The sequence below is a fragment of the Coturnix japonica genome, chromosome 6, assembly GCF_001577835.2.
Source record: "Coturnix japonica isolate 7356 chromosome 6, Coturnix japonica 2.1, whole genome shotgun sequence".
Classification (NCBI taxonomy): domain Eukaryota; kingdom Metazoa; phylum Chordata; class Aves; order Galliformes; family Phasianidae; genus Coturnix; species Coturnix japonica.
Window position 1 is genome coordinate 14,482,542 of NC_029521.1, and position 27,321 is coordinate 14,509,862.

The following is a 27,321-nucleotide window of genomic DNA, read 5'->3' on the forward strand; positions in this document are numbered from 1 at the left end:
TTTCAAAGGGATTTACATGTCTAAATGCTGCAAATCAGCATCCGATGGTGTCCCAATAATTTTGCGGGGCTGCTCCTTCCCATCTACCAACAAAGTGCTCTGCAGAGAAGGACTGGCTGGGATGGAAGCCTCTGGTTTGCAACAGCTCCTGCAGTGCAAAGCAGCACTGGCACTTGAAAGATGGGGTGGCTTTTAATGACCCCAGCATCACCACATCGCCCCTCCTGTGAGCAGACAAAGCAGCAAGATTGAAGCAGAAAACATCAATACTGGTGACTGGTAAACACAAGCGAGGGCTGCAGCTGCAGAGCGAGCTCTGAAACAGTGTGTAAGCAAAGCCCAGGCTGTGATGCAGGCACCGAACCAACTCGCTATTTCAGTCTGGTGATTTTTGGCACTGCTGTCGGCAGGGTTTGTGCCTTGCTGGGAATAGCCAGGGCTCTGTCTGCACATCAAAAAGATCTGAAAGCCACCTGTCAACACGAAAGCTGCATCAAATGAGCAGGATACCACTGTATGCATCCCGGTAATCATACCAGGAGCACTGTGCTGATGGCAGCAATGTGCTGAGGTACAGACCTGAGCTTTCTGGCCGTGCATGGGGAACTCCAGCAGGGTGTCCCAGAGGGCAAAAGGCAGGTGCGGGATTACAGCCCATGGATGTGTAATGGGCCCACAGGTGTTTGGAAATGAATTATCGCCAGGTAAAAGAATTGTTACAGTAACTTGAATAACTTGCTTGGAGTGACTTACAAAGCTTGTTCACATTCTCTATCACAATTCATTTGGGAAAAAAAATGCATTTCCCTCTTGGGAAACCCGCAGGATCCCAGCTCCCTGTGCAACATGCACCTTCCCATCCACGGCAGCCCACCTCACGTGCTTCTCCCTCCATTGCAGGGTACCACTGCAAGTTATTTCATCATCTCTTCCCATTCCCAACACCAACCACCCTTCTCCTTTTCTGAGCACACTGCCAGGCACCTGTCTGTGCCAGCACAGAGGAATCACCCAGCTCCACTCCCCAGCAGCACTTTCCCTTCACTGAAGAGCATTTGCAGATGGAGCAGAGGCTCTTGTCCCACCCAAGGCCCATCACTATCCTAGTACATAGAACGAGCAAGAAACAACACAGAACACCAGTCCCTTCAACTCAGGGATCCATGGAACTGTCCCTGGGTGCTGGACTCATACAGTGACCTGATCTTGGGCTCAGCCCCAGTGGAGTGGGTCCTGTGGTGCAGTGTCATGCACTAGACACCAGCACCACCCTGCTCCTTACATGGGGTAGCGAGGGATCTCCAGCCCTGTGGGACAATGAATAACCTCTCCAAACACCACACACGGCTCAGACACAGCTACTGAGGGTTCTGGCTTGGACTCTTGATTGGCAGAGCCCCTTTGTCACACATTTGGGATACCGAGGAGGGCAAGGGGAGCTCTTTGCCCTCCCATGCTGAGCCTCACCTTTCCTTGCTCTCCTTCCTCGTGGCCTCAAACACCTCATCGTCCTCATCCGCATCTCCATTGCGCAGTCCATCCTTTGTGCACTGGATGCTGTGCTCAGGGTTCCCCTCAGGCATGCTGTCCCTCCTGCCTGGGGTCCCTGCAAAGCTGGGGTTGCTCTCGCTGTCTTTCTGGCTTTCAATAGCAGAATCCACCTCCTCCCTCTCAGCCAGGATGTCGTCAATGTTGGTTTCACGGTAGCAGCGCAGCGGCACGGTGTCCAGATCTGTCTCAGAGTACTTCACTGCCCTCCTGATGATGCCGGTCTCACAGGAGCCCTGCTCCCTGCCACCTGCTGGGGACACCTCTATCTCCACCTCCACGTGGCTCAGGCCATGCTCAGGAAGCGAGCTGGGTGGCTCTGCAGGCAGCGGGTGGCTGGGCTGCAATGGAGGCTCAGTGACGGGGGCTGAGGAGCCTGGAAGAAAGCCCAGAGTCCCTGTTCAATCCCAAATCCCAGCAGGTTGGGGCTCTGCATACCCACAGTGCCCCTGCCTGACAACTTACCTGTTTTCGGGGTGCCCAGTGAGCCGTAGAAGAACTCCCACTTGGCACGGGCAATGCGCTGAGCATGGGCTGAGCTCTGCCGGGGGCACGGCCAGGCACTGCCCTGCAAAGACACAGTGGTCAGTGGTGTAGGGCTGGATGCAGTGCAGCGTGGGGCCACGGGCACCTACCTGGGGCCGGGGGCTGGTGGGGACGTCCCGTGGTGGGGCCTGCAGCCCATTGGTGAGGGAGCTGAAGAGGCAGCTGGTGGTGAGAGAATGAGCATCCCTTCTGCCTTCGTGGGGACATGTCTCCCCTGGAGACCTGCAGCCGGCCAGGAGCGGGTCAGATGCAGAGGCCTCCAGCTTCAGTCTGCGGAGCAGCTGTTCCTGGGGCTGTGGCTGTGCAGGGGACACATGCCAGCCCCCACCGGGCTCTGCAGGGCCATTCTCCTGGGGCCCACTGAGGGGCCGCACGCTGGCCTTCTCGATGAAGCGGAAGGTGACAACGGAGCTGCGTCCCTCTGGGGCCACCAGTGGGCTGCGGCTGCCGGGCGAGGTGAGACCTGGGGTGGGATGGCCCCTCCGTGGGGTGCAGGGGGCCGTCAGCTGCCCCCCACCTGGGCAGCCCCCATTGCCAAAAGGGCCCATTTCCATTGGCTTGCGAGCCAAGGAGCCGGTGCTGTTGTAGAGGCCAGGGGGGCAGCGGCGGGTCTCAGGGGCCAGGCCCTTGCGCAGGAGGTGTAGGCGACCAGCATTGAGGTTGGGGGTGAGGCAGCGTGGGGGGCTGTGCCGGCCTGGCTCAGGGCTGGAGGAGATGGGTGGCCAAGGCCTGCGATCCCCATGGTGGGAGAAAGGCGGGGGTGAGGCGGTGCAGCCCTCGGATGGGGGCAGGCGGACAAGGCCCCCCGCCTGTGCCATGCTGATGGGGTGAGCACAGGTGTCAGGGCTGGAGCTGGACAGGGCGAGGCATCCTCAGGCAGCCCTGGAGGGCAAGGAGAGGTGATTAGAAATGGGGAGCACAGATGGGGGAATGCAGACATCGTGATGTTGCTTGAAAGTGGATGTAGGTTGGAGATTGGCATGAATATCTGGGGACAGGTGGCCTGAGAAGCGTTGCTGTCCCTGGCTCTCCCTGATCCTCCAGCACTGTTCTACAGACCAGCAGCAAACAGATGCAATGGGAGCACATGCTGTGTGCATTGAAATCGGTTTCATTTACCCTGACTTAGGCTGAATATTTTATTACCTGTAGCCACCTAATATCACCCCTATAAGGGGAAAAAAAGATATATGCGATAGCTGAGATACCCCCAGACTGAATGAGTTTATACCAGCAGCCTAAGGAAGAAGCCGGTCTCTTTGGAGGTCAGTTTGTGTTTTGAAGTGTGTCACCCATCACATGCCGCAGCCACAATCTGTGGCACAGACAGAGCTGTCAGCACCGGTGGATCCAAACAGAGGCAGCTGAGACAGCCCTGCCTGGGGGCCGAGTGCGCCTGAGCCAGCAGCACGGCTCAGCTCGGGATGTTCCCGTCGAGACACCCATCACCCCAGGGCGGTGAGACACAGCGCGGGATGGGAGGACACGGTGCCTGGCGGCCCTGCAGGCAGCACTGCCAGCTCTGCTCTCTCAGCACAGCTCACACTTGGAATCTTCCCCCGAATCCTCTAAGCTGCTGGTGTGCAGGAAGGGCTTTTGGTTCCCCACGAGTGCAGAGGCACCAATTCCTGTGCTTAGATCTCAGCACTTGAAAGCAAAAACCCCAAATGCTGGTGAAGGAATACGCATTTTCTTCTCCCAGCTGCTAAGAGCAAACCAGACAGGGTTAAACTGAAGGCCGCAGGACTGGATTTTCAACGGTGTTTAGGCTGAGGAGATGCGGAGACATAACTCTTAATAAAATAGCCAAAATCACCCACATGGGGCAGACATCTCTATCTGCACTACTACACTTGCAGAACACATGGCTCCTACCGAGCTGCAATCCATAACCCACTGCCTGCAGAAAATACTCTCCCGTTTAAGATGTCGGTTACTGTTTTTATAATCTTTTCTCCTGTTATGGTTGTATTCCCGTTCAAGGTTGCTTAACTGATAAATAACACAAATGCTGGGTCATCTATTTCAAGTGAAACCCCACTTTTATCTAAATGCAAACTGACACACATGCCAAGGAGAAAAGTTATCACTAGAAAATAGTTGGCATGCACTGTAACATAAGGAATCTATAAAAAACAGCCCATTGCAATGCAGGCGGGTAACTGCTAAAATAAATGGGATGAGCACAGCACGTCCTCCTGCTTATCGGAGGGGAATTATCAAATGCAGAGCAGAGGCCATGCCCGCCTGCAAGCCACTGGAGCTGGGCTGCCCCCTCATCCAGCAGAGTGAGCCTTTCTCCAGTGACGAAAGGTGAAAAGCACAAATGCAACAGATGAAAAATCAGTGGTGTGGCTGAGGCTTCCTGCTCGCCAATTTGAATTATGAATCAAAGCAATGCTCTTTAAATCACTGTGATGAATGGTTGAGCTGATGGTTCCTGAGGGAGGCTGGGCAGGAGCTCCCATGCCCAGGAAAGCCACGGTCAGCACCGGGACACGTGTCATAGGGGACGACTCAGGAGCAGCAGTGTGGCAGGCAGGGGCTGCACGTCTATCGGGAATTTCACTTGTTTGACACCACATCTCGCCCCTACAAGGCACTCACTACTGCTGGCTGTCACCTCTGAGCACCAAAGCGGTGCCCGGGGATTCCTCCTGGCCCACAGGCTGTTCCGGAGGGACCCGATTGCTGCTCGCGTTGCCGGCGCTTGCCCGTCTCAGCGGGGCGACGCGGGTGAAGCAGCAGACGCCCGGCGCTGCTTACGCTGCAGGGGAAGCGCACACCCACGCGAGGTGTGTGTAGGGCCAACGCGCACACGCTGCGGAAGGATGCCGGGGAAGAGGCAAGAAATGGAACAGAGGGGGAAGGTTCTGAATTCACAGGACGGGTTGTGCCGCCGTGCCGGGCACGGGTCCGCTGCCATCAGCGGCAGCTGCACACGGGGACAGCCGGGCTGGGCGGGCTGCGGTCCGGTGGGGGCGGCCTCGAGGAGCCTCCGCTCTCGAAGGACGCAGAGTAATGTGGGGACAGCGGTCGTCCAGGAGGGGAGCCCGCAGGTTCTGTGGCCGGGGCACAAACAGGTGGCGGCCGCGAGGGACCCGTTACCGAGGGATCGCCGAGGAGAAGACGTGCCCCCCCCTCGGGCTGGGGAAGGACCCGCGCCCCCTCCCTCGTCTCCAGCGCGGCCCGTCTCGCCCCGCGCCTCCGTCTGCTCGGGATCAGCCTTGAGTGGATGTGACAGCCAGTCGGATGAGCAGGAGCCCGCCCGGCTCTCCGCCCGGACACGTACTGCTGCCCCCGCAGACCCGCACCGCCGCTCATTGCGGCCCGCCCGGCTCCCGCCCGCTCCGGCCCCGCAGCAACTGCCGCAACTTTCCCCGCGCCCCCGCCGCGCTGCTCCGGCCTCCGGCCCCCGGCCCCGCCGCGCTCCGCTCCCCGCGCCTTACTGCCACTGCCGCCGCCGCATCCTGCTTGGCGCTGCTGCTGCTGCTGCTGCTGGCACGGCACGGCACGGCACGGCACGGCACGGCACGGCACGGCACGGCACGGCACGGTCCGCCCCGTCGGGCGCGGTGCGGTGCGGTGCCACCGGCCGCAACCCGCCGCTCCCCGCCGCGCTAATCCCGGCTCGGGGCCGTCACTCCGCCCCGCTGACAGCACCGGCAGCCAATGGCAGTTCCCGCAGGGCTCCGCGCCCCGCCCCGCCCGGTGGCACCGGGACACGCGGCGGCGGGGGCGGCCGGACCGCACCGCACCGCACCGCATCGGGCCCGGTGTGCGTTAACCGGGGTGACGCCACCCTCGTGTCCTTGTGCTTGTTCCGGTAACACCGAGCTCAGCCCCACGCTGAGGGTATCCGTGCTCATGCCCTGCTGGTGCATCCCTGGGTAACACCGCGCTCATTCTGTGTCCCGTTGTGCTTGTCCCCACCTGCCACCGTGAGCCTGTTCGTACGCACCTGTGGGTGTGAGCGCTGCCAGGGAGGCGTGTCCCTGAGCAGCAGTGGGCACATTCCCATGGGGATGTGTCCTGGTCATTGCTGTGCTGCTGTGCACTGCACACCGTCACTGCTTGGGGTCTGCGGAGACAAAGGGCCAAAAGCTGCTGCACGTCCCAGGCCATGGGAAATACTGCTGTGGTGTCAAGAAACTGCACCATGCTGCAGTGCTGGGGAATAAAACCATCCCATATGTTGCCCATTGGGGCAGTGGGTGCCAGGGTCTTGGCCACCGTGCTGCCAGCACCAGGCCTGAACATAGCAGCAGCTGGCAGCAGTGCTCATCCCTTGCCTGGGCTGCTGGATCAATGCACTATTTAACAGTGCTTTATTACCTAGCCTGGCAATCGTTACTATGGGTGTGCGGGAGGAGAGGCCCAGGAGAGCGGTTGTCCCCTGTGCACGCTGTGCTGCAGGAGGAACATAAGCAGAGCACCCTTCTAGGTGTAATCCCCTCCAGCAGTGAGTCCGGCTCCATGCCTGCCTGCCATTGCTGTCACCCAGAAAGCGTGTCCTTTTGTCCCTGCCCGGGTGTGGGGACATGGGGAGGGAGCAGCCCGCTCTGCTCATCTTTAATGCATAGAAGCACTGCCATTTTCTCCCCTCCTCCTGCAGACTGCTGCCTGCACAGCCCCTCTCCCCCACGCTGGGGACCACGGGTCCCCGAGCTGCCTCGTACTGACAGCTTCCTCGGCAGACTGGAGCAGAGCTGGGCTAATTAGGGGCCTCACTGCCACGGGATCAACGACCTGATTCCTTCAGCAGCTTCTTGATGGCAGCAGGGTGGGGGGAAGGCTTTTCTCTAAGCCCGAGAAGGAGTGTCAGATTTAACCAAGTGGAATGGCTCCCAGCTCCCCAGTATGCACCTACCATGGCCCTCCTAGTGCTGCTGTTCCCCACCTCCACCTGCTGCTTTGTTGTGCCCCCTCGCCTTCCCACAGCCTTCCACCTTCTCTGCTTGCTGTCATTTGGGCACTTTGACCCCTCCAGTCCATACACACATATACAGCATCACCCTGCAAGGTCTCACTTAGCCGCAAATCACCCTGTCCCACCTCCTGGTCCCTGCCAGGCCCCCCGGCACAGCTTTGGGCAGCGTCCAGCAGCACTCTGTGTAACTGCTGCTGCCTTTGTCCTCGCTCACTTCCACAGACCGGTGCTGCACCTCTCCCTCCTGTACCCAGCTGACACCAGGACAGATCAACCACGAACATTGTGCTCGCACCATCGGCAAGGTAAGGCACCAGTAAGGACATCGGGCTGTCCCAGCCACCACACAGAGCCTGTTGGCAGGAGGGACCCACACGCTGTGGCCCCCCAGCACATCCCAAAGAACTTAGGCTGCTGACCAAGCCAGCAAAGCAGCGTTTTGGTCCCTGGATGCAGCACAGCCCTGCAGATGTGGATATCCTGCTGGCAAGAGCTCCCTTCTGGTGGGCAGACCCACAGTATTGCAAGCACAGTCCCACAGGAGGCAGCTCCTGGAGGGGAGCTGAGCTCCCCTTATCTCCACACCGAGGCTCAAGGCAACTGCTGAAGTCACGGCGTTCCCCCAGGGCCCAGACTTAACTACACAGCTCTAATTAATCCCTTCTGTGCCAACACCCAACCACATCTTCACTAGATATTAAAAACCCACTGCAGTACAAGCCAAGACATTAATGGGCAGCTGCACTTATCTGGGCCACTGGTTACAGATAAATGGCACAGACACCCTGCCCTGACACTCACCACACCATCCAGCCCCACACAGCACAGAACAGATGTGCCACCCCTTGGCACCTCCTGCTCCCCAGCTCAGGAGCACTCACCTGCTGGGGGTGGGTGAGGACACAGCTCTGGGTGTCTGCATGCACCAGCATCGCTCCATCAGGACGAAGGCAAAAATGCCATCATGGTAGAACCTGTCCTGGGAACGTGGGAGGTGGGGCCTTAGCACAGTTAGAGCCATAAATAATCTCCCCACACAGCAGTTAAGGGAACAATTGTGTGGGAGTATCTCTTGGTAAAAAGATGCTCAGGGAAAAGATGGTCTTGAAGGAAACCAGTTGGCAGGGTCTGGCTGCATGGTGTGTGCTGCAGTGAGCCCACAGGCTCAGACCCACAGGGAGGAGAGGTTAGCCTGGAACAAGGCAGCCCTGCAGGTCAGCAGTGTGGGCTCCCAGTAGGCAGCACACTGCAGCACAGATCCTTGGAGCCGTTCTCCAGCTGCAGCAGTGTGGAGTGATGCTGCCTCTCCTCCTTTGGATTCACATGGAGAAAGGCAAAAGGGTGCAAGGAGGATCAGGCAGTGGGTTCAGGGAGTGTTTGCTGCAGAAGAGGGACGGCGAGCCCCAGGCATGCTGCCTAAAAGCAGGGAGGGAGCGTGGGCACATACATAATTGTGAGAAGTGTGGAAACTGAAATATCAAATGAGGAGGAGTAATTACAGGTGTAGTGACGAAGCTGAGCATCCAGACCAGACACCAGGCAGTCTCCCAGTTGCCCACCTGGGCTTTACTTTACTTTGATCTGATTGTAGGTTTGTTTAGATCTCACCGTATATATTTTAACACCGATTGTAGACTCAGATTGTCTCTAGTAAAAAATTGCAAACACCCTAAAGCCTTAATAAGGCTGCAGACACTTGGCCAGTGAGGTGCCCAGCCACCACATCAGGGGACCATCTCAGAACCTGCAACAGCCTCCTATCAGCAGAGCACATCATCCAGACTACGCTGGACCCCAGCAGGCCTGGGAAGCTCTGCCATCCTCAGAGCATGCCTTTGACATGGAAATAGCTACATTATCAGTGCAAGGGCAAGCCAGGGGTGACAGGATGGACTGGCCCAAACTCTGCCACAGATCAGGGAAGCAAAGCCTGGGCTCCTGGCCTGAGGGCAGCACTCCTATACACAGGGCTCCTTCCCTGCAGTCCCCAGTATCCCAAACACTAGATCCAGAGCAAGCCACTGTGCTGGGCACCTCACACACAGACACCAGCAGAGCTGGATGACACCGGCAGGATCAGCCCAAGGTCTGCCTCCCAGCAGCCAGACCCATGTGCTGACAAGGGAGGCACAGGAAAGCTGCAGTGGCCATTGTCAGCTAATCTGCTCCCTGCCCTTGGCTCAGCCCACTCCTCGTCACCAGGATCAGCTCAATGCCTGACGCAGAAAGCTGTCCTCTCGCAGGGTAGCAGCAGCACTGGGTGGCAGCAAGCTCACTGGTGTCACCCACTAAAGGTCTGTTCTCAGCTGTGACACACACAGCCCAGTGGTCCCACAAGCACTGTGGCACTCAGCCCAGAACTGCTGCTGAACAGGAAGCCTCAGACGGTCCAAAATGGTATCTTTCATAGGGTATAGAAGTGAAGGGCCTGGTGAGCCATAGGGTGCAGTCCTCCTAAAAAAAGGAAGCCCCCCGTGCTCACCTCACCCACCTGGCTAAGAGTGGTCTCCAGCCCAGGAGCTGGAGCTCTGCATGACACCAGGCACACACCGTGCCGGGGATAGCAGGACACACAGCCCACTGTGTACTGTTAGAAAATCTTCAGACCTCTCATTCTCCAGGAGCAGTCAAGACAGTCTTTCCCACATGCTCTTTCAAACCCAAGGCGCCAGCAGTGACCCAGGGAGAGTTTTAGCCCAGGTCCAAGCTGTACCACAGTCACTTCACATGCAGCACAACCTCACAGACATTGTGTTGGGACCTACCATTGCTGCAGGCCTAGGGTGGAAGCTCTGTTGGACATCCCGATGCTGTGCTTCAACAAATTCCCTTACAGCATAGGAGCATCTGCAGACAGCCTGTGTACAGGGAACAGAACAGTCTGAGTATTTCACAGCTGTCCACGGATCCCAGTATCTGCATGACGCTGCATGCCATGGGCAGAAGTTACAGATGAACCTGCCTGCTGACTGCCCGAGGATGTAAGCCTGGAGGGCACCCATACACCCAGCGGCACTGAGCCGCTTCTGGGTCCCCTCCTACCCCTGCCACAGGCCCAGGGCGTGCAGCTGAGACCAAGGAAGGACAGTCAGTCATACTTCTGCTTCTGTTACATCCTGTGGTACCCAGGCTGTACCTGGGCTGCTTTCAGCCCTGCTACCAGCAGGCTCCTGGGAAATGACTCAACCAGCCCAGCTGGCAAGGAGTGAAAAACACCAGCAGAGGTTGGTGCAGGAGCAGCGTGGCCGCACTTGCCAGCCCCACACATGTGCTGCTTGGGGAGGACCACAAGCACAGCACAGATTGGTGAGAGCTTAGCATGAGCCAGGGCTCCCAGCCAGGGCTCCTGGCACCAAGTTATAGCTGCACAGGCGAGCAGTAATGGAGACACAGGCATCACCTCCAAGGGAGAACAAGGGGATCCTTGCCAGACATCAGCGGAGAGCCCAGTGCTGCGGGCACATGGGACCTCTTGAGTGCAGCAATCCCCTGCCTGCATTGAGAGCAGTGCTATCCGTGCCCATAGAGCCGGCACCGAGGCACCTTTCCCCAGCCACCCTCCTTGGCAAGCAATGAGTGGGCCGTGAAGGGAAGGCGAGATCTTCCTTCCTGGAGAATTTGGGACCGCGAGGGAACAGCCGCTCCGATTCCCACTGGAGTCGTTATGGCAACGGCAACGAGAACGGCTCGGGCCCCTCGTCGCTGGTGCCGGAGGCCGCAGGCGGCACGGACACGCTGCTCTGCGGGGACCGGGCGGGGCGGGGCGAGGGCGGTGGCACCGGTGGGCAAAGTCCTACCGGTACGGGCACCGGGGCGGAGAAGCCGGGCCCAGCGGCTGCGGGTCGGTGTGCCGGGAGGAGAAGAAGCCCGAGGCTCGGACCGTCCCGGAGGTCAGAGTAGGGACCGGGGCTGGGAACGGGGCTCGGGGGCGGCGCCGTCGCTCACCGGCAGCGGCTGCTCCCAACGGGTCCCGGCTCCGCGTGGTGCTGAACGGACAGCGCCCGGCGCTGCGCATGCGCAGGGCCGCCCGCTAGGGGCAGGGGCGTGCGTGGGACCGTGGGTCGGGGCGGTGCGGGGCTGCGGGAGCAACGGGAACAGGGGAACTGCGTGACCGCAGGGCAGGAGGAGCGGCAGAGCGACGGGGAGACGGATAGATGGGATCCGGGCACCGCCGTGCACAGGGGAATAGGGACAGCTGCGGGGCTGGAGCTGCTGCTGTGAGCTGGGCACGGGGATGACCGGCACCCGGAGCACTCGTGCTCGACTCCCTCGGCCCGCTCCCCTCGGGCCGTGTCGGGTCTCTCGTCTCGCTGCCTCCTGCCGGCCGTGGGCGGGGGCTGGGGGCGGGGCGGGACGCCGAGAGGAGGGACATGGCGTCAGGGGGCGGGGACGGGGTGGTAGTACGTCACTGCGGGCACCGGCGGGCGGCAGGAGGCCCGTTGGGGTGAAGTCGCTGCGTTCGGAGTTCCGGACGGGTCCCGCTGGTTCCGCAGGTACCGCGGCAGGGCCGGGCCGGGCGGCCCCGAGCGGCTCTTGGTGCCCGGGGTGCGCAGGAACGCTCGCACCGGGCCGCCGCCGCCGTTACCGCTTCGTGCTGGGCCCTGTAGGCCCCCGGGGCTGCTTTGCCGGGGCTCCCCGCGTCGTGGGGCCGGGGGAGTGCGGGGCTCCCTCCCCAGCTCCGCCGGGTTCCGCAGGGCCGGCGCGGAGCGGAGTTAGCGCGGGGCGGAGCTGCTCGGTGCGGAGCTGCTCGGTGCGGGAGCCGGGCGCGGTCCCAGCGCAGGCTCCGGGCTGAACTGCTGGGGCCGGGGCTCCTCGGTCAGCTGCCGCTGTGCCGCGGGGCGCTGCGGGCCGGGGACACGTTCCGGAGCCGCGTTCCGGAGCCGTGAGCTGCCGCTCTGGGAGCTGGAGTCCCGGACGGCGGGTGCCCCGCTCGGTTGCTGCCTCCCGACCTTTGGGCCGGCAGTGAGGGACGCTGCTGAGTGTTTCTCTTTGTCCGTTCCTCCTAGAGACGCCCGGCTGTAGCTGTGGAGTGGCGCTGGCTGGCTCCCACACAGCCCGGCTCCCTGGCGGCCGACGATGAGTTTGACCCCTTCGAGGGGATGCCTCTTGGACCTGCCCTGGGAGGACATCTTGGTCCCTCACATCCTCTGCCATCTGCCGCTGCGGCAGCTCCTGGGTCTGCAGAGGGTCAGCAAGGCGTTCCAGGCACTCATCCAACTGTACCTGGCCAACATGCGATGCTTTGACTCCAGCCAGGTATGGGTATGGCTCTGGTGCTGTGGATGTGCTGATGTGGGAAAACTTGGCTGTAAGGGAACAGGGAGGTTTCTGCTTGTGAGCTTGGGCTGGTGGCTTGTGTGTCTGGCTGGGCAGATGGGCTCGGGGAGGTGAGGCGGTGATTCAGGGCCCAGCAATGCCACTACTGCCTTTAGCAAGAGGAGTGAGCCTGGAAACTCCACCTAGACCATTATGGGGCAGTGGCTCACATAAATGCTGCCAGCTTCAGAGTGGCACAGCCCGATGACTGTCACCAGGGGTTGTGCAATGGGATGGGTTTAGTAGGAGATGAGGTATGTGCGTGCTCATGGAAACATTGCCTGGTACCTGGGCAGTGGTGACTGCTGCACTGTGAAGACCCGGGTGGTCTGTCATAGAGGTTTTGGAGAGAGGAGATGGAGAGCTCATTGTAAATGTGTAAATGCAGAGATGATGAAAGAGGTAGAGAGCATCTCCCAGTCTGTGGCAGCAGCCTTGGCACGAGGTGCTCTGTGGAGAAGAGCTTGGTGGCACGGTTTGCTCTAGGACTGGGAGGGGGTGGCTTTGGTTACTTCGGAGTTACGGAGCAAAAGAAGAAGGGAATAGGACTCTGGGGAGCATTAGGCTGAGCCATGCCAATCTGAGGTCTATGGGGATGCCATGCTATTACTGGGTTCCCCACGCAGATCAGCTCGGCTGTCCCTAGAGATGCTTTCCTCGACCTGCTGAAGGACAACAAAGTGCTGCAGCAGCTGGAGCTCCAGAACTGCTCTGACTGGCTGACGGACAGGGAGCTGCTCCCAGTCATCATGCGGAACCACCACCTGCACCACATTCAGCTGAAGGGCTGTGCCCAGCTCAGCTGCCACGCGTTGATGGTCATCTCGCTGAACTGCCCCAACCTGCGGCGGCTCTCCCTGGCTCACTGTGAGTGGGTGGACAGCCTGTCCCTGCGCAGCCTGGCTGACCGCTGCAAGGCACTGGAGGCTGTGGACCTGACGGCCTGTCGGCAGCTGAAGGATGAGGCCATCTGCTACCTGGTGCAGAAGTGCAGCAGGCTCAAGTCTCTCTCTCTAGCTGTCAATGCCAACGTGGGTGATGTGGCAGTAGAGGAGACTGCCAAGTGCTGTCCTGAGCTGGAGCACCTGGACCTCACAGGGTGTCTGCGTGTCAAGAATGACTCTATCAGGTATTGAACAATGTGGGAAGTAGGGTGTGGACACCTGTCTAGGGTGGGTAGAAGAGACCTGGGGAGGCAAGTCTGATTTCTTCCAACTGAAAGCAATTGGAGAGTCATCTTAGGGCAGAGCCACTAGCAGGCCCTCCCTGCTGTTGAAAGCAAATCCCCCAGCATGTTGTGGAGGGTGTCTGACCATGTTCTTTTTGATTCTCTTGGAGAATCTTGTGCTGTTTTCAAAGGATGACGTGTGTGTGGCTGCTGAGAGTGGAAATTAGGTTGTGTTGGTGAGTTATGCATATGGAAGTCTGGCATACAACCTGCATGTGCTCTGTCTTTTCAGGGTTCTGGCTGAGTACTGTCCCAAGCTGCGCTCACTGAAGGTGAAGCACTGTCACAATGTGGCTGAGTCCAGCCTGAGTGTTCTCCGAAACCGTGGAGTGGAGCTGGATGTGGAGCCTTTGCCGCAGACGGCTCTCGTTCTTCTGCAGGACATGGCTGGCTTTGCCCCTTTCATTAACCTCCAGATTTAGAACTGCTGCTGCTATTGGGAGGGGGGACCAACACGTCACTGGGATCCCTGGTGGACGCCAGAACTGTTTGCTGCTGAGACGTGCAGAGGGAGAAGTCGATCCTGTTGGTGAGGCTGGCCCAAAAGGGGCTCACTCTTCTCTCTGGGGCTGTCTAACAGCTACTGCACATTTGTGAGTGAGCTCTGTGTGTAACTCTCTCCAAAGCAGTGCGGAGAGAGTGAGGGACTTGCAGGAACACCATAGTGCTGAACAGACCAGCTAATACACAGGATTTATTATTTGTTGTATTTTAAATCTCAAAGTTGCAGTTGTGCAGAGAGCAGGAGAATGTTTGATGAGGACTGTGGACTGTCATCTGGGCAATGTGTACAGGGCATGCCAGCAGAGATGTTGAGAACAATCCACACCAGCTGGAGTAGTAAGGAGAAAAGCTGGCAGCCCTCATTCTGGGAAGAAGGCAATGTGAGCCCATCTCCAGCCTGCAGCCTCAGCATGGCAGCATGTGTGTGCAGAGCTAACACCCTGCCAGAGGCACTGGGTTAGTGCAAGGCAGGAATTATTTTCTAGGGGAATGTGCTCCTAACTGCAATTTCAGTAGAGGAAAAGCACCAAACCTCATTGTACTGTTGCTGAGAGCAGCTGGTTCTTGCTATTTGTTTCTCCCAGGTTGATTTACATCTCTGCAGTACCCACGCCTGCTCCTGCATCCTGCTCCATGTTGCATAGCTGCAGCCTTGTCATACAATAGTGGTTAGAAATGGCAACTGCCAAATGACCTGGCCGTGCTGTCAGCTGGAGTTCATGGAGTGCTGGAGGTTGTGCTGGCAGGGAGAACCCAGCTCTTGTTTAGAGTATATCCTTATTCTTTGCATCCAGTAAGTGGTCAACCCAAAGGGTAGCTAATTCTAGTAAGCATGATGAAGATAGTGATTAGGAGATGACCCTGCTCCTGTCTTTCCCTTGAAATCAGTGTAGGGTCTGTAAAGCATGTGCATGCTTCAGTTGAAATTCACACCAACTCACATCATCTTTATTAACACTTGCACTCAAAGCAACAGTGCACAGAGATTTCTAAAAAGCTTGCTGCAAAACCACAAGCTACGTTTTTAGATCTAATGTCCCATGCAAGGAATAGCAGAGTATGCCCAGGCTCCCAACATCCAATGTGGAGTGCCCCAGGGGCAGAAGGGCAGCTACACAAGGAGAGGAGGCTTGACCTTATCAGCTGGGTTAGTTCAGGAAGCTGAAAGCCGTGTCCTGGCTCCTAGGTTAGTTCCAGTTAGTGTTGGGTAGGAGAGCCCCTTCATCCCTAGTGCCACGTGTCCATCCTTCACACCTGGCCAGTGAGGTGGAGGCTGAAGAGCAGGAGGACACAGCTGTCAGTGGAACTTGTATTTCCTGGCTGGTTTGAGGCTGATGTAAGTTTTCTTCATCTCTTCACTCTCTGGCTTCTTTATGTCTTTGTACCTCTCTCCCTTTGTACTCACCACCTGGTTATCAATATAGCGGATCAGCTTCTTGGGAGCCTGGAAAGGAAAGACATAAACATCGCATGGACAGCCACTGCTGGGGAAGGAGGGAGACAAGCATAATCCTGTGCTTGAGGGATAAGGGGAAAACAAGACTAGTTGGGATGAGTTACCTGTCCTTTGTGTTGGGAGTCTTAGCAAAAGATGAGAACAAAGTGGTCTGATGAGGGGGCAGAGGGGAAAAAGCTGGAGGGAGCAGGAACCATGCTAGTCAGGACTGCCAGGTAATAACAGACCTGGCATTAGCACCTCTTAGCTGACTAGTTTTCTTTTGAGACAGCCTGCTGCAAATTCCCCTGTATGTAATGCTGCTCTTTAAATGTGCAGCCTGCTTTTTAAACCTTGTAGCCAAAGGTATTCAAATTCCTGGGGAGCTGGCAGTGTGCTATTCTCACCTCTTTCGGTGGAGCTGGTCGATGCGTTTTCTGATCTTCTGCACTATCCACCATCATATATCTGAAACACAAGATGCACTAAGTGAACACTGCAATATGCACTGCCTAGGGCTATTCACAGCCTTTATCTTTTGTGGCTGTGCAATGTGTCCTACTTGCCTAGATTGCAGCTAGGAGCACTTAAGATTCCCTTCTGAATGAAATGGGTAAGAAGAGCGTCACCCTTCTGGTGAGAATTCAGGAGGATTCTCATGGAATAGGTGGCCATATGTGAACATTATCAAAACCTTAGGCTGTTGAGAAAGCAGATAGCCCCTTTAAAACAAAGGGAGATGCTGAGGTCTGGCATGCTCTGCCATTAGGGCAACTTTGCTCCTTTTCAGTTGGTGTGATGGCAGCCAAAGGAAAAGGTCACAGAGCCAAGCTGGCTGCTTCTGCCCTGAGGAGATGGCATGCCTTTCACACGCCATGTGCTTCTTGAAAAGGAGTCAAGTTTGAGCTGGAAGCAACTTAATAAAAGCATCATCTCACTCCCTGTTTAAAAGGAACATCAGGGCCCAAGCATTTGCTTGTTGTACTGCTGAGTTAGTATTGAGACTTCAGAGCTGGTCTGTAGGTGGACAGCACGGCTGACCATGACTTTTCCCTCAGTAGTTAGCATAGTTGTTCCTGTGTATCTTCAGCTATGGTGATCTGCTCTCTGTACCTGTGCTTGAGTGATGTTTGAAGTACAGGATGTTGCCAAAATGTCATTAAAGTTCCTAGGAACTTAACTATCAGCTGGTGTTGGCTTTTTTTCCATTTTGTTCCCATGCATTTTACTCTGAAGCAAGCCTGCACTGGAAACAGGCAAGGACTGGGATTGTTAATTTTAGCTGGATGGCATTCTGGCTTGCTCTTGCTTTCCTGTATCATCAGTTGTTTACACCCTCACCAGTGAAGGAGTAAAATGGTAGAAAAGATGGCTGGATAGATGCACTGTGTGCGCCCACAGGAGGATGCTCATGAAAGCTGAGACCTTAAAGTGGATTGATTAAACCATACTGTGGGTTGTCTATTGAGAATTAAATGCATTTGGAAATGAATAAAGGTAAACCAATCTAAAGCCACTTTCATTCCCTGGAAGGTCCGTAGGGAGACTTCAGAGAGATTTCCTTAAATGTGCTGAACTTGCACCTTCAGCAACTGAGATTTGATCTCAGTTGCTGTACAGGCAGTCTCTTAAAGATATCTTTAGACTTATTTGGACTGTCTCCAAGGATGGAGATATGAATGAGCTGCTGTAGTTCTTACAAGGCACCATGTGTTACCTGAGCTGCAGGATGATATTTGTGCCTTGAACCTTTTAACTGGGACCTCAGATGACAACATTGTGATTTACAGTATACCTGTAAGAGATTGAAACCTCACACGTAGCCAGTGCTGTGACCCCACTGATGGAGGTAAGCTGTGTGCCAGAGATCTGAAAGAAAACCCATCCTGCTTTCCCATCTAATGATTATACGTGTGCTTGAATGTGTTTCAGGTATACCAAGGTAAGCTTCGCATAGCATCCTTCCCAAACATCATACGGTTCGAGATCTTCATAGACCCTATCACTATTCTGACAACCATAACCTTTCACAAATTGGTAACTCCTTTGCTGTGTGAATTTGTCTTTTCTGGGTACTTACTTCTGTAAGATAACCTGCTTTAGTTCCTCATGGTTGGGTGCTCTGCGGGGCCGTACCAGCTCCTGTGATGAAACAAAGCAGGTGTTAGAGTTGCAGAACATAGAGGGTGCACAGCTGCCCTGTTCACTCAGCTAAGCCCAGCTGCTGATGCAGTACTACCAGCTCATGGGGGAAGTGGGGTGCCAGACACAGCTCTTCTGGACTGCTGGCTTGGTGTTGGCACAGCCTGTGCTTGGAGAGCTGAGGGGAGAGGGGGGCATTGTTTTGGATGATTCTGATATGTTGCTGGAAGCATAGAAAGTTCCTGCACTCACTTTCCACTCCAGATGGAATATATGTATTTAAGCTCTGCTCATTGATCTGGTGCCATCCAGCTCAGAGTACTGTACCTTTACACTTGCACCTGCTGTGCCAATTTCCACCTTCTCTTCCACAATTAACTGCACTGCTTCTTCCAAGTTACCCAGGGCCATTGCTAGTGCCTTCTCTGCCTGGCTTACAGTACAAGCAGGGAACATCTCCAGAAGCAGCTCCACACCATCCTTCAAGTCATCATCTTCCTAGTTGGAGCAAGAGAGACAAAGAGATCTGATTTTGCAGAGCAGAAGTATCACTGTGAAGCTGGGAAATTCAACCTGCTGTTAGATGAAAGCTCTCTCTCATAAAGGTGAGTATAAATTCCTTTCTTGAGTTTAAAAGGGCTCCATATCTACAAGGAGAACGCACCCTTTAATCTCTTCTCCCTGTATTTTAGTCTTCTTGGAAACAGGCCTTTTGTGGCCTGGCTAGTCTCTGTGGTCCGGCTATATTATTATCTCCTTAGGAATAAATTTTCTGGGCACTGTGGTTCAAATGCTTGAACTCCTTCCCTTGCAAGGTTATGTGCTCTTTGATCACAAAGAGATGATGCTTCTAAGCATGGGGACCTCTGACTACATCAGAAGGAAGCACAGCAACAGCATTTCTTAGAAGGGCATGGATAAAACGATTGAACTGCAGAGCAGTAAAACATCAGTACTGAAGAAAGAGCAAGCAGAGATTGAGGTAAGGAGCTAAGGGGGATTTACTAAGTGCTGCAATGCTTGCAGTATGGGTCATGCTGAATGGAGCTGCAGAACCAGGACTGCTGCACCAGTGACTCACTGTGGTATACCTCAGTATACAGCATACATCGTTGAGGGTGGGATGGATGTCTTCAGGACTGACACTCAGATCTGACCATTAGACACTGCATCACAGCTAGGGAGATAAACAGTAACCAAGCTCAACTGTGAATGGAACAGTGTGAAGTGGGGTGGAGCGTGGCTAGTGCTACGGAGGCATCGTGACTGCATTCTACTATCTTGGAGAGCACTAAGACAAGCTCTCCTCTGCCTTGCTGCCTCAGGACTGGAAAGGATGACCCAGAGTTGACAACTTGTGCTCTTCTGGCAGCACATAACTTTCCACTTGTACACAGTCTTGCTCAGACCATAAAATGGGGTGATCACAGGCATCAGTGATGCTGTGTCACAGCCTATGCTTGTGGTTCCTGTAGGAGCCAGAAAATGCCCTAGGTGGTACCGGTAGGCTAATGCTAGGGGATTTTGTCACCCTGCTTTTCTGTGAGATACACATACCTGGGCCCCGGCTCCATCTGTTGTTGTGCACAGCCTTTCCTCTTTGCAGACTCCAGCTCCAGGTTCCTGGCCTTTGGTCAGGTCTTCAGAGGGCACTTCAGTTCTGCTTTCCACAGCTTTTTGGCTAGGTTTTTCTTAAAAATAGAGTGACATCTACTGAGGATCAGCCCCACTAAGTACAGAGCTCTGTGCTTTCTGTTAGTATGAGCTTGTCAGTGCACTGTCAGCTGAAGTGAATCTTTTCTTAAATGACAGGACAGTGGAAAGCACTGCTGTTCTTGTTGCCTTTGGTGAATACAGCTGCAGCCCTACTCATACTGACCTGCAGGAAGGCAGTGCTAACATGCTGGAGTGTCTGAACTCTGCATACCCGTGCTTTACCAGAGTAGAACTGCTTGTGAATTCTCAGTCCTCTTACATTTTGGTTTGTGGGTATTCATGCTATTTTTATTAAGTGTCTAAGAATTCCCTTGTGTTTCCTCTAACTTTGAACCTAAGTGTTATTTTGATTTTTAATCCAGGAAAACATGCTGGTGGTTCCCAAGCTGTGTGTAACCCAGCATGCTTTGTAGTCAGGTTATTCCGATGCATCTCTTTTTATAGGCTCTTTCTGTGTCACTGCAAGAAATATTTCACCTGTTCTATCTAAAAGGCAACATTAGGATTCTTAAAGGGTAGGATACAAGACACTGAGAGCAGAGCAGTAAGTTTTGTCAACTTCAAGGTTTAACTCACCTTTGTTACGTGCTTCACCAAGCCTTTCTGAGAGAGAGAACATCATTTCACAGACATTCCCACTGCAAGAGACAGATGCTGAATAATTAGGGTGAGGAATTAAAGCACTAGACTATCCTACTTGATTTACTCTTTATAAAGAGATGAGGCTTGAGGGGAATCCCAGTAAACAAAACTAGCATTCTAGATAGCCAAGAATCTAACCTGTAAACTATCCTGAGATTAGGATTTGTGCATTCAGGCAAAGCCTAGCTTAATTATAACGGTACAGGTTTGGTACTAATACATCACAATGTGGATACAACAGAAGCATTTATGATGCTAATGTGTTTTGGCCAGCCCCCCCAGTGTGTGACATGCACATACAAAAAAGTGTTTGCACACCTCTGAATTTCTGCGAAGCCAGGGATATATGCCTCCATCATTTCCACAAAGGTGTCCATGTCAAAGGTTTCCTCAGAGGACTCTGGTGAACCCAGCTCTTCCAGGACACCCGTAATATAAGAGAAGAAAACATCATCCATCCCACTGGAGAAAGAGAACACAGGACAAAGAAGCAGGGTGAACAGGGGCATTTCTCTTTCTTTCCACTTCTGTTTGCCTCCAACCTCGAGTCTAATAGAACAGCAGAAGGACCTATATGCACTGTGTCCTATGGGCAGTTCCCACTGGTAAAGCCAAGCAGCAGACGATCAGTGATTGAGTGGGAAGCATGTATGGATAAATCCAGAAAGCTGTGTGTTTTCATCTTCCTAGGCAGGATTGAATGAAAGCTACTGCATCTGTCTAGAGACTGCTCTCATGGGTACTTCAGCTGAGCTACCCAAAATACTTCAAGTGCTCAGATCCTGACTTTGGTGGTGACTGTGTTCTACATGATGTCATTATGTTTTGTCAAGTTCCAATTTCCATGTGATGCAGCGTTCTCTGCTGACCTACTTGCATCACTGCTGCCAGTGGCTACATAACCAGCTGCCTCAAGGCATATGTATCTCTGCATGTGGGCAGAGTTCAAAACAGGGAGAGCTCTGATGTAGCAGCGTACAGCTTAGAAAGCCTTCTGGGATTGTTGTGGATGAAAGGAATTCCGTATTTTAACATTAAATACTGGGCAGGAAATTAATCATCTTGGTCACCAAAGAAATGACGTTGCTAGACTGTAATGCTGAAACATAGTTCAAGGATTTACATCAACACCTGTACAAATGACCTGCATCCTGGATCTCACCTGAGGAAAAGCAAGACAAAATGCAGGAAAGCTGCAAATATTCAACTTGGAGTTTAGTATAATGTACAGAGGGACAATTAAAGCAGAGTTAAAGCTAAAACAATACTCAACGTACCTGAGGTCTGCAGCAGGGATGTGGGACTGGATGAAGTGTGTCAGTGTGTCTCGAATGATTCTTTCAAGTTCCATGTCTCCTTAAACCCTTTTCTCTAAAAAAGAGGAGAGAAAACTCCATGTAATTTCAAAAGCACATGGTAGATATCAACAAGATCAAAAGGCAAGTGTGTTCTTCCCATTCATAAATTCCTCCAGAGTGGCTTGTCACCCCTGGGTAACAGTAGTCAGATACTGGCAGAAAGCAGTATTTGTATCCACTTGGAGTACTGACCCAAAGAAATCCAGCCTCTCGGGCATCTCCTGCTTGTGTTGATGCTGACGCTAAGCAGTTGTGTTGTACATTTACATGTTCCTTTCAGGAAGTGAAGATGGAAATGCAGATATGCCCAGCTGCAGGATCTCAGAGACACATTCTAAGCAGGAACGCTGTGCTGTCCGGCAGGGAAATGGTGGCGTGTGGATTTGAGTGCTCACTGCAGAAAGGGGTGGACCTTTCATCTGCTAAGTATTCAGTGCTGCTTGGACTCAAAAATGAGTGGGAAGAAGGGTAATGTCTCTTGGAGAAAGGAAAACCTTGGCTGGATTTTACAGGAAAATACCAAGCAGGGCACAGACAACCAGTCTGCCAGCCAAAATATCAAAGGTCTCCAGGTCAGGCATGGACTTGCAGTGGAATCTTGCCCAAACAGGAATGTTGTTGTGCTTGGTAAATGAGCCATTCTACAAGCAAGGCAGCTGCAATAAGGGTCACTTAATAACACAAAGCTCTCAGGGGGATTTTAAGAATCATAGAGCTCCCACAGAAATATAGGCGGAGGGAGCTGCCCACAGCCTTGTTTCAGTTGCTGGTGGATCTGGACTGGATCTGGTAGGGAAAAGCTGTTCCTTAACCACTCCTTCAAATTTGGGTCTAAAAAACTGCTGTGTGGGTAAACTTCTGGTGTAAGCATGGAGTTTTCTGAAGAAGAAAGGGCCTGCATATACAGAAACTGCCACGAACAACAGCCAAAAAGTTTCCAGGCTACAGAAGTAATCTGTAAACCCTTCTTTACATTTGCCAATCACAAGGCAATGAACATTGAGTTATCAATGCTGTACCACTGTATAACTAACATACACATATTAAAACTCAGCATAGGAACAACCAGGGAAGGCAACACTGGAAAAGACTGTTTGCTGTTTTAAACTGAAATAAAAGCTACTTAATAGAAGTACGTGCTCTCTTGTAGTTTCAGTTAGAGAGAAGTAAGAATGCTTACTTCTTTCCTACTCAGTCTGGTGAACTGGAAATCAAAAAGATTTTGTCCATTTCCATGAATGAGCCAATACTCTGTAAGAGATACTGTAACCAGTAAGATTTTCTGACGACCCAATTACCTGAACAACAGAGCACAATTCACCATGTCAAAGGCACTTTTGTGAGGTTCATAAATTAGCTGCTGGTAACTTATCCTGATCAATAGAATAAATAGGCAAAGTCACTCATCTCCTTAATCAAAGGCAAATGTCAGACTGGGACAAGAGAAACAGCAAAAAATAACTCAGGATTGGTATTGCAGAGACGGGCTGTTACTAGCTGGTATTGAGTCCATTTCCCAACCATAAGAAATACTGTTTTGAAGCATCTGGAAATATTCAGATGTTTTCCTGCAGAGTTAACTATGCTGTATCTGAATAAAGGCCATTTCCTTCTGTCTATGAGAGGGAAGAAGGCACCAGGTTTTCACCACCAGGCATTACTTTTCTCTGGCATTTCACACAAATCCATCCACCAGCTCACTCAAGATTTAAGGTTCACATCCAGAGAAGCCAAGCCGCCAATGCTAGGCTGCCAATGTTAGGCTGCCTTTGAAGAAAGGAAACCTTTTAATGACAAAAGCGGCCTTACAATGAAGGATAGAAGGAGGTGAGGCGAGTATTTCTTCATGGGTCAGCCACTGCCCTTTGCCTGGGGAATCTATTTCTGCTCCTATAAAACCACAGGGACAAACCTCCTGAGAGACAAATGCACGTGCATTTAATCACGTATATAGCCAAGTGGGAGAGATTTTATTCCCTGGTAAACAGACTTATAAACTTAACACGTTGGGGATTTGTAATATTCAATGGTCTTGGCCAAATGAGGCTTGTGGAAGACAAGTTCTGATGGTCCTGTGGCCTTTCAGATTTGGTGGGTACTGCAATAGAGGGATCTGATTATAATGTGCTCACAAACACCTTGAAATGGATCCTTTGGGGTAAGAAACTGATGCGTGTTCCTCTCTGCACCCATCTGAGCATAGAACATAGCACACCAAAGCACCTTATACAACAAACACGCAATCGTGATGTTATATTCAATAGCGATCTGCAATACGGGACCTAACACGGGCACAACGACTCTGGGACACCATTTCCAGGCCTCCCCATCCCCGCCCTGCCCCGCACCGCCCCATGTCCCCTCTATGTCCCCGCACCCCCCGCACGGTGCGGCCCCCGCCATGACTGCGGGCTGGGGTCACGTGATCGCTGCGCGCCCCCCCCCCCGCGCTGCTCACTGTGTCCCGGCGCAAGTCCCGCGCAGCGCAGTTGAAAACGTCACGTGGGCGCGCACGCGCCGCCGGTCATAGAGGCGGGAGCGGAGGGATAGAGCGGCGTAGTGCTGGCGTGTTCCCTGCGCCGCCATCTTGGTTGTGGGCCCCGGTGGCGCAGTGGTAGGAATGCCGCGTTGCAACACCGGAGGCCCCGGGTTCGAATCCCCCCTGTGACGCAAGGGGAGTTCTCAGCCTCTGTGCGTTCTGCTGCTGTTTGTGCTGCAGTTATCCGCCCGGTGGATGGAAATCATCACTTTGCTACGCTGCTTTTCCTCTGCTCTGCCGCTTCTGTTGGGTGAAGTGGTCATAAAAATCCCCTAAACAGAAGTTAGAGGTGTAGGGGATGGTGCTAACTCCTGCGAGGATATGCCGAGAACATGGCTGCTGCTGGGGGCTGCATGGCAGCACATGGCAGCACAGGGCAGTACAGAGCAGTACATGGCAGCACAGGGCAGCACAGGGCAGTACAGGGCAGTACAGAGCAGTACATGGCAGCACAGGGCAGCACAGGGCAGTACAGGGCAGCACAGGGCAGCACATGGCAGCACAGGGCAGCACATGGCAGCACAGGGCAGTACAGGGCAGTACAGAGCAGTACAGGGCAGCACAGGGCAGTACATGGCAGCACAGGGCAGCACAGGGCAGTACATGGCAGCACAGGGCAGCACAGGGCAGTACATGGCAGCACAGGGCAGCACAGGGCAGTACATGGCAGTATATGGCAGCACAGGGCAGTACATGGCAGCACAGGGCAGTACATGGCAGTACATGGCAGTACATGGCAGCACAGGGGGCAGCACAGGGCAGTACATGGTAGCACAGGGCAGCACATGGCAGTACAGGGCAGCACATGGCAGTACATGGCATACAGGGCAGTACATGGCAGCACAGGGCAGCACAGGGCAGTACATGGCAGGTTGCAAGGGAAAGGAAGGAACGGCTGCAAAAGCCCTCGGAAAGCAGCGTGCTTAGAGTGAATGCAAACGGTTGCGGTGCAAGGACGGCGCGTGAGGGTTAACGGCTTGTTCGCAGGTGATTCACAGCTGCCTTGTTCGTGGGCAGAATTTGAGGGTTCTTCTGTTTCGGGGCGCTCTGTGCTTTACTTGGACTTGTACTGATAATAGGTGCTGGAACAAGCGTAGCTTCTAATAACTCCCTGATTTAGAGGTAAATTCTGAGGATTTTTGGACTTAGAAATCAAGAAAAGCTCTATCAGTGGTTCCCCATATAAACAGATACAACAAAGCCTTGTAGAGGATCCGGGCAGAAGGGAGCAGCAGTGCAGGATGGTGTTTTTGGGGAGCCCTTCTGCCTATCAGTCATGGGCTGCTGTAAAGCAGGCAGTGAACGTCCCATCCCATCACATTGTGACAAACAATGAGCGTGTTTTCAGTGAGGCACGAGGAAAACTGTTCCTTCTCCATTGCGTTACTATCTCCTTGTAGCACAATGTACTTGAAATAAGTTGGTTTTGTGGTGTTTTGATGTGTGGGTGGACAACACATGTATTTGAGTAATTTTCACTGTTACATATGTTTCTCTTTGATACTCGAATTAAGATTATAGCAAAGAATGTGTTCTACACACCTGTTGTTGCCCCCTGCTCAGTGCCGACGTATTCCCTACAAGTGTTCTGCATTTTTTGTCTGCTCTGCTGATGGGGCTTAATCTGAAGAAAAGAGCTCATTTTGGGGGTGCATTTCTTGATATCGTGGTTTTAAAAGTTGCTGTTATTTGTAGTTAATTCCATCATACGTTTGCATGTGTCTTTGAGGCTGTTGAAAATATTTTCTCTTCCCTTTGGTAGGCCAAGCATGTCAGTGTGCAGATTTAGTTTTTGTACTTACTAAACCAAGCTGCACGCCCCTTCGAAAGCACAAACCTCAGCCCGACTTCCTGCTCCAACCAAAGGAGGCTCCAACTCTCCGATTCTACTTTTGCAGGAGCATCGAGGCTTTGCCGTTTTCCACGATACCGAACAAGAATGGGGTCCTGAAGCCCCCTGGTGGATGTGCTGCAGAAGGCAGAGAGCTGACAGGACGGTGAGTAAACTTGGACATTGCCATTTGCTCATATTTATTTCTCGGTTGATAACGAATGTGTTTAATTTGAGATCCAGAAGGTGTTTATTTCTGCCACTCGGTTTCAGAGTCTTGCAGGCGAATTAGCCGACATCTCAAGTTTGCAATTATATTTATTAGAGCCTTTTTGTCTTTTTTCTTCATTGGCAGCAGGAGAGTTCGATATGAGTATACATACATACACACGATATACATGTGCGTGTATTTTGTTGTTACCCTTGACTCCTCTTACAGCAACATGTACATTTTTACAGTGACAAAGGTCTTGTAACAGGTGATTCTGAGGTTGTCTGTGACAAATGAATCTGTTCCATTCACACGTTAAAAAAACCACCTTCAGGTGACAGAAATGGGTAATTTATCTAAAAATAAATAGCGCAGTAAGTGAATAATAAGTAAATGAATAATTTGTCTGTCATCTTTCTGTCAGAGGACTCATCTGTGCTTCACATTTGTGTCTTATTTTACACACAGTAGGTTGGAGCACAGAAAGATGACGTTTATTTCCAAAGATCTCAGTGTGTGTCTGTAACAGAGCTGCAAAGAGGAGTCAAGAATTGAGGCTCCCTGACTCATCCTGCACCAACAAGTGTGCTGCGTTGGAGCATTTTTGATGTGGAAAAACAAAGCAGTTAAGGGACAAAGTCTTTTTTCAGTGTCTGGTTATAATGCACTGAGGAAATCTGGTGTGTAAAGGGATGAGGATGTGTGTCTGGGGCTGCTTTGTTAATTTGACCAACTCTAAAAGAGTGTCAAAAAGATGAAACTAACAAGCCCTGAAGAGATGGAGGCTTTTGTTCTTCGGAAGGCCCTTGGTGCTGTTCTATTGGATGGTGATGTACTTAAGCCAGGGGAAAAGAAGTAATTCTGAAGTTGTTGTTGATTATAGCAAAAAGTCAAACAAAAACTGCCCAAGTAAAAATATCAGATGATCTCACAGCTTGGAGGAGCTTTTAGACTGCTGAATATTTGGGCACAGTGACCTGTGTGCAGATGTTCTAAGTTGGGCAGCTTTTCTGAGCTTCTTGTAGGTGTAGCTATTCGGAGCTCAGTAACTGGCTGATTCTTGTCATTGGTTATGACTTCACAAAACAGGTATTGTTTGTTTGTTATTTCACAAGTGTAATGCAGGGATCTCTTAGTAGTACTGCAATCCTGAACAACAGGCAGTTAACAATGGATGTTACATTGTTCTGAAGCAACTGACCTTTGCAGCATCAAGTCTGTTGTGATTCCTTGCCTTTTATCTGTGAATGCAGGCCCTCCTGCCACGACAAGCTTTCTGCCTCTAGAATGCTTCTCAGTCCTGTGATAAAGTGGATACTGGACACTTTGCCAGGCTAAATTGGTTCACATTTCATTTATTGAAAGCTTACTGGCT

General features: G+C 53.1%; 3 protein-coding genes and 1 long non-coding RNA gene across 8 annotated transcripts in view; 2 read left to right on the forward strand and 2 right to left on the reverse strand.

Moving 5' to 3' along the window:
• The window catches only part of PSD (pleckstrin and Sec7 domain containing), a 33,848-nt gene extending 23,966 nt beyond the window's left edge, over positions 1-9,882 (reverse strand). The window contains 4 exon segments of the mRNA XM_032445433.1: positions 1,468-1,924; positions 2,014-2,146; positions 2,148-2,976; positions 9,790-9,882. Coding sequence (XP_032301324.1) covers positions 1,468-1,924; positions 2,014-2,146; positions 2,148-2,912 — 1,355 coding nt within the window. The 5' untranslated portion in view covers positions 2,913-2,976; positions 9,790-9,882.
• Positions 9,883-10,832: 950 nt separating this feature from the next.
• Positions 10,833-14,893, forward strand: FBXL15 (F-box and leucine rich repeat protein 15). Of its 3 annotated transcripts, none has more exons than XM_015866657.2 (4): positions 10,833-10,914; positions 12,031-12,280; positions 12,967-13,469; positions 13,801-14,893. In XM_015866657.2, the coding sequence occupies exons 2-4, from the start codon at positions 12,101-12,103 to the stop codon at positions 13,988-13,990; spliced, it is 873 nt and encodes a 290-aa protein (XP_015722143.1). In that variant the 5' UTR covers positions 10,833-10,914; positions 12,031-12,100; the 3' UTR covers positions 13,991-14,893. The 3 variants fall into 3 exon arrangements, with proteins under 3 accessions (XP_015722143.1, XP_015722142.1, XP_015722141.1); XM_015866656.2 differs by lacking the exon at positions 10,833-10,914 and adding an exon at positions 11,066-11,241; XM_015866655.2 differs by lacking the exon at positions 10,833-10,914 and adding an exon at positions 11,390-11,517.
• A 99-nt stretch (positions 14,894-14,992) lies between these two features.
• Positions 14,993-23,956, reverse strand: CUEDC2 (CUE domain containing 2). Of its 3 annotated transcripts, XM_032445434.1 has the most exons (10): positions 21,558-21,683; positions 21,285-21,378; positions 20,326-20,469; positions 19,942-20,003; positions 19,207-19,340; positions 17,977-18,147; positions 17,747-17,827; positions 17,588-17,649; positions 15,915-15,975; positions 14,993-15,516 (listed from the first exon to the last, which is right to left on the reverse strand). In XM_032445434.1, exons 2-10 carry the CDS (start codon positions 21,356-21,358, stop codon positions 15,370-15,372), a joined length of 936 nt encoding a protein of 311 aa, XP_032301325.1. In that variant the 5' UTR covers positions 21,359-21,378; positions 21,558-21,683; the 3' UTR covers positions 14,993-15,369. The 3 variants fall into 3 exon arrangements, with proteins under 3 accessions (XP_032301325.1, XP_015722144.1, XP_015722145.1); XM_015866658.2 differs by lacking the exons at positions 17,747-17,827; positions 21,558-21,683 and adding an exon at positions 23,824-23,956; XM_015866659.2 differs by lacking the exon at positions 17,747-17,827.
• On the forward strand, positions 18,145-21,753 carry LOC107315848. Its single transcript, XR_001556090.2, has 3 exons — positions 18,145-18,254; positions 18,465-18,631; positions 21,646-21,753. It is a non-coding gene; the product is annotated as an uncharacterized LOC107315848 (long non-coding RNA).
• Positions 23,957-27,321: the final 3,365 nt, after the last annotated feature.

Coding starts and splice junctions, on each gene's coding strand:
- CUEDC2 (XM_032445434.1), bottom strand. CDS start 21,358: ATGGAACTTGAAAGAATCATTCGAGACACACTGACACACTTCATCCAG. Junction 20,470..21,284: donor ATCCCTGCTGCAGACCTCAG/GTACGTTGAGTA, acceptor CTCTTTCTCCAG/TGGGATGGATGATGTTTTCT. Junction 15,976..17,587: donor AAGCAGGTTATCTTACAGAA/GTAAGTACCCAG, acceptor CTTGTGTTTCAG/ATATATGATGGTGGATAGTG.
- FBXL15 (XM_015866657.2), top strand. CDS start 12,101: ATGAGTTTGACCCCTTCGAGGGGATGCCTCTTGGACCTGCCCTGGGAG. Junction 12,281..12,966: donor GATGCTTTGACTCCAGCCAG/GTATGGGTATGG, acceptor TTCCCCACGCAG/ATCAGCTCGGCTGTCCCTAG. Junction 13,470..13,800: donor GTCAAGAATGACTCTATCAG/GTATTGAACAAT, acceptor CTGTCTTTTCAG/GGTTCTGGCTGAGTACTGTC.